Source organism: Austrofundulus limnaeus, unplaced genomic scaffold, assembly GCF_001266775.1.
Source record: "Austrofundulus limnaeus strain Quisiro unplaced genomic scaffold, Austrofundulus_limnaeus-1.0 Scaffold7834, whole genome shotgun sequence".
In the NCBI taxonomy this organism is placed as follows: domain Eukaryota; kingdom Metazoa; phylum Chordata; class Actinopteri; order Cyprinodontiformes; family Rivulidae; genus Austrofundulus; species Austrofundulus limnaeus.
This window is the reverse complement of record NW_013960236.1, coordinates 1-613: the sequence shown is the minus strand read 5'-3', so window position 1 is coordinate 613 and position 613 is coordinate 1. Positions and strand designations below refer to the sequence as shown.

At 47.5% G+C, this 613-nt stretch overlaps 1 protein-coding gene across 1 annotated transcript; it reads right to left on the bottom strand.

Annotated features, from left to right (window-relative positions):
- Positions 1–154: 154 nt before the first annotated feature.
- LOC106512531 (ral guanine nucleotide dissociation stimulator-like 3) lies at positions 155–592 on the bottom strand (the record flags this gene model as incomplete). Its single annotated transcript, XM_014001127.1, is given in 1 exon segment — positions 155–592. A coding segment is annotated over 1 exon segment (204 nt), but the record flags the coding sequence as incomplete, so codon positions are not given.
- Positions 593–613: the final 21 nt, after the last annotated feature.

Below are 613 nucleotides of genomic sequence, written 5' to 3'. Positions count from 1 at the left end.
GAAAACTGTTGTGTAAAAATAAGAGGTATCTGGTGACCTGTTTAGACTTTAAACAACATTTCTGTGACATGTCAGAGCTGCATGCTATGATGTTTTATTTCTTCCCTGACTGACGAGACACAGGAGAAACGTTTTCGAGCCTCAGTGATCGCACCTCATTTTGTCCACCGTTGTCCAGAGAGTGGAAGCTCCTTAGCCACACGCCGGGCTCCGTGTCCGTGTGCACGTCCACGCAGCGACTCGACCTGACCCACAGCAGCCTCTTCATCCAGCCCACCCAGCTGCGGTGGTGGCTGTGGGGCTCCTCTTCATCGTCACCAACACCTCCACCTCCACACAGAGGAAGAATGGTCCTCATCCCCCTCCACGCCGCTCTGCACCCGTCACACTATGAGCCCACACACACCTGACAGGAGCTCTCCCACACCTGCTGCCTCATCTGTTAAAGACAATTAGACACGTTCAAAGCCAAAAAAATGAATAACTGCTCCAAAAAGAAAGAACTAAATCCTAAAATATAGGGTTTAGTTCCGATTATGAAGGCTCACTCTTACTAAAAACTCACAAAAACATAAAAAAACGAACAAATGAGGCATAAATGCTTATTTTAAAC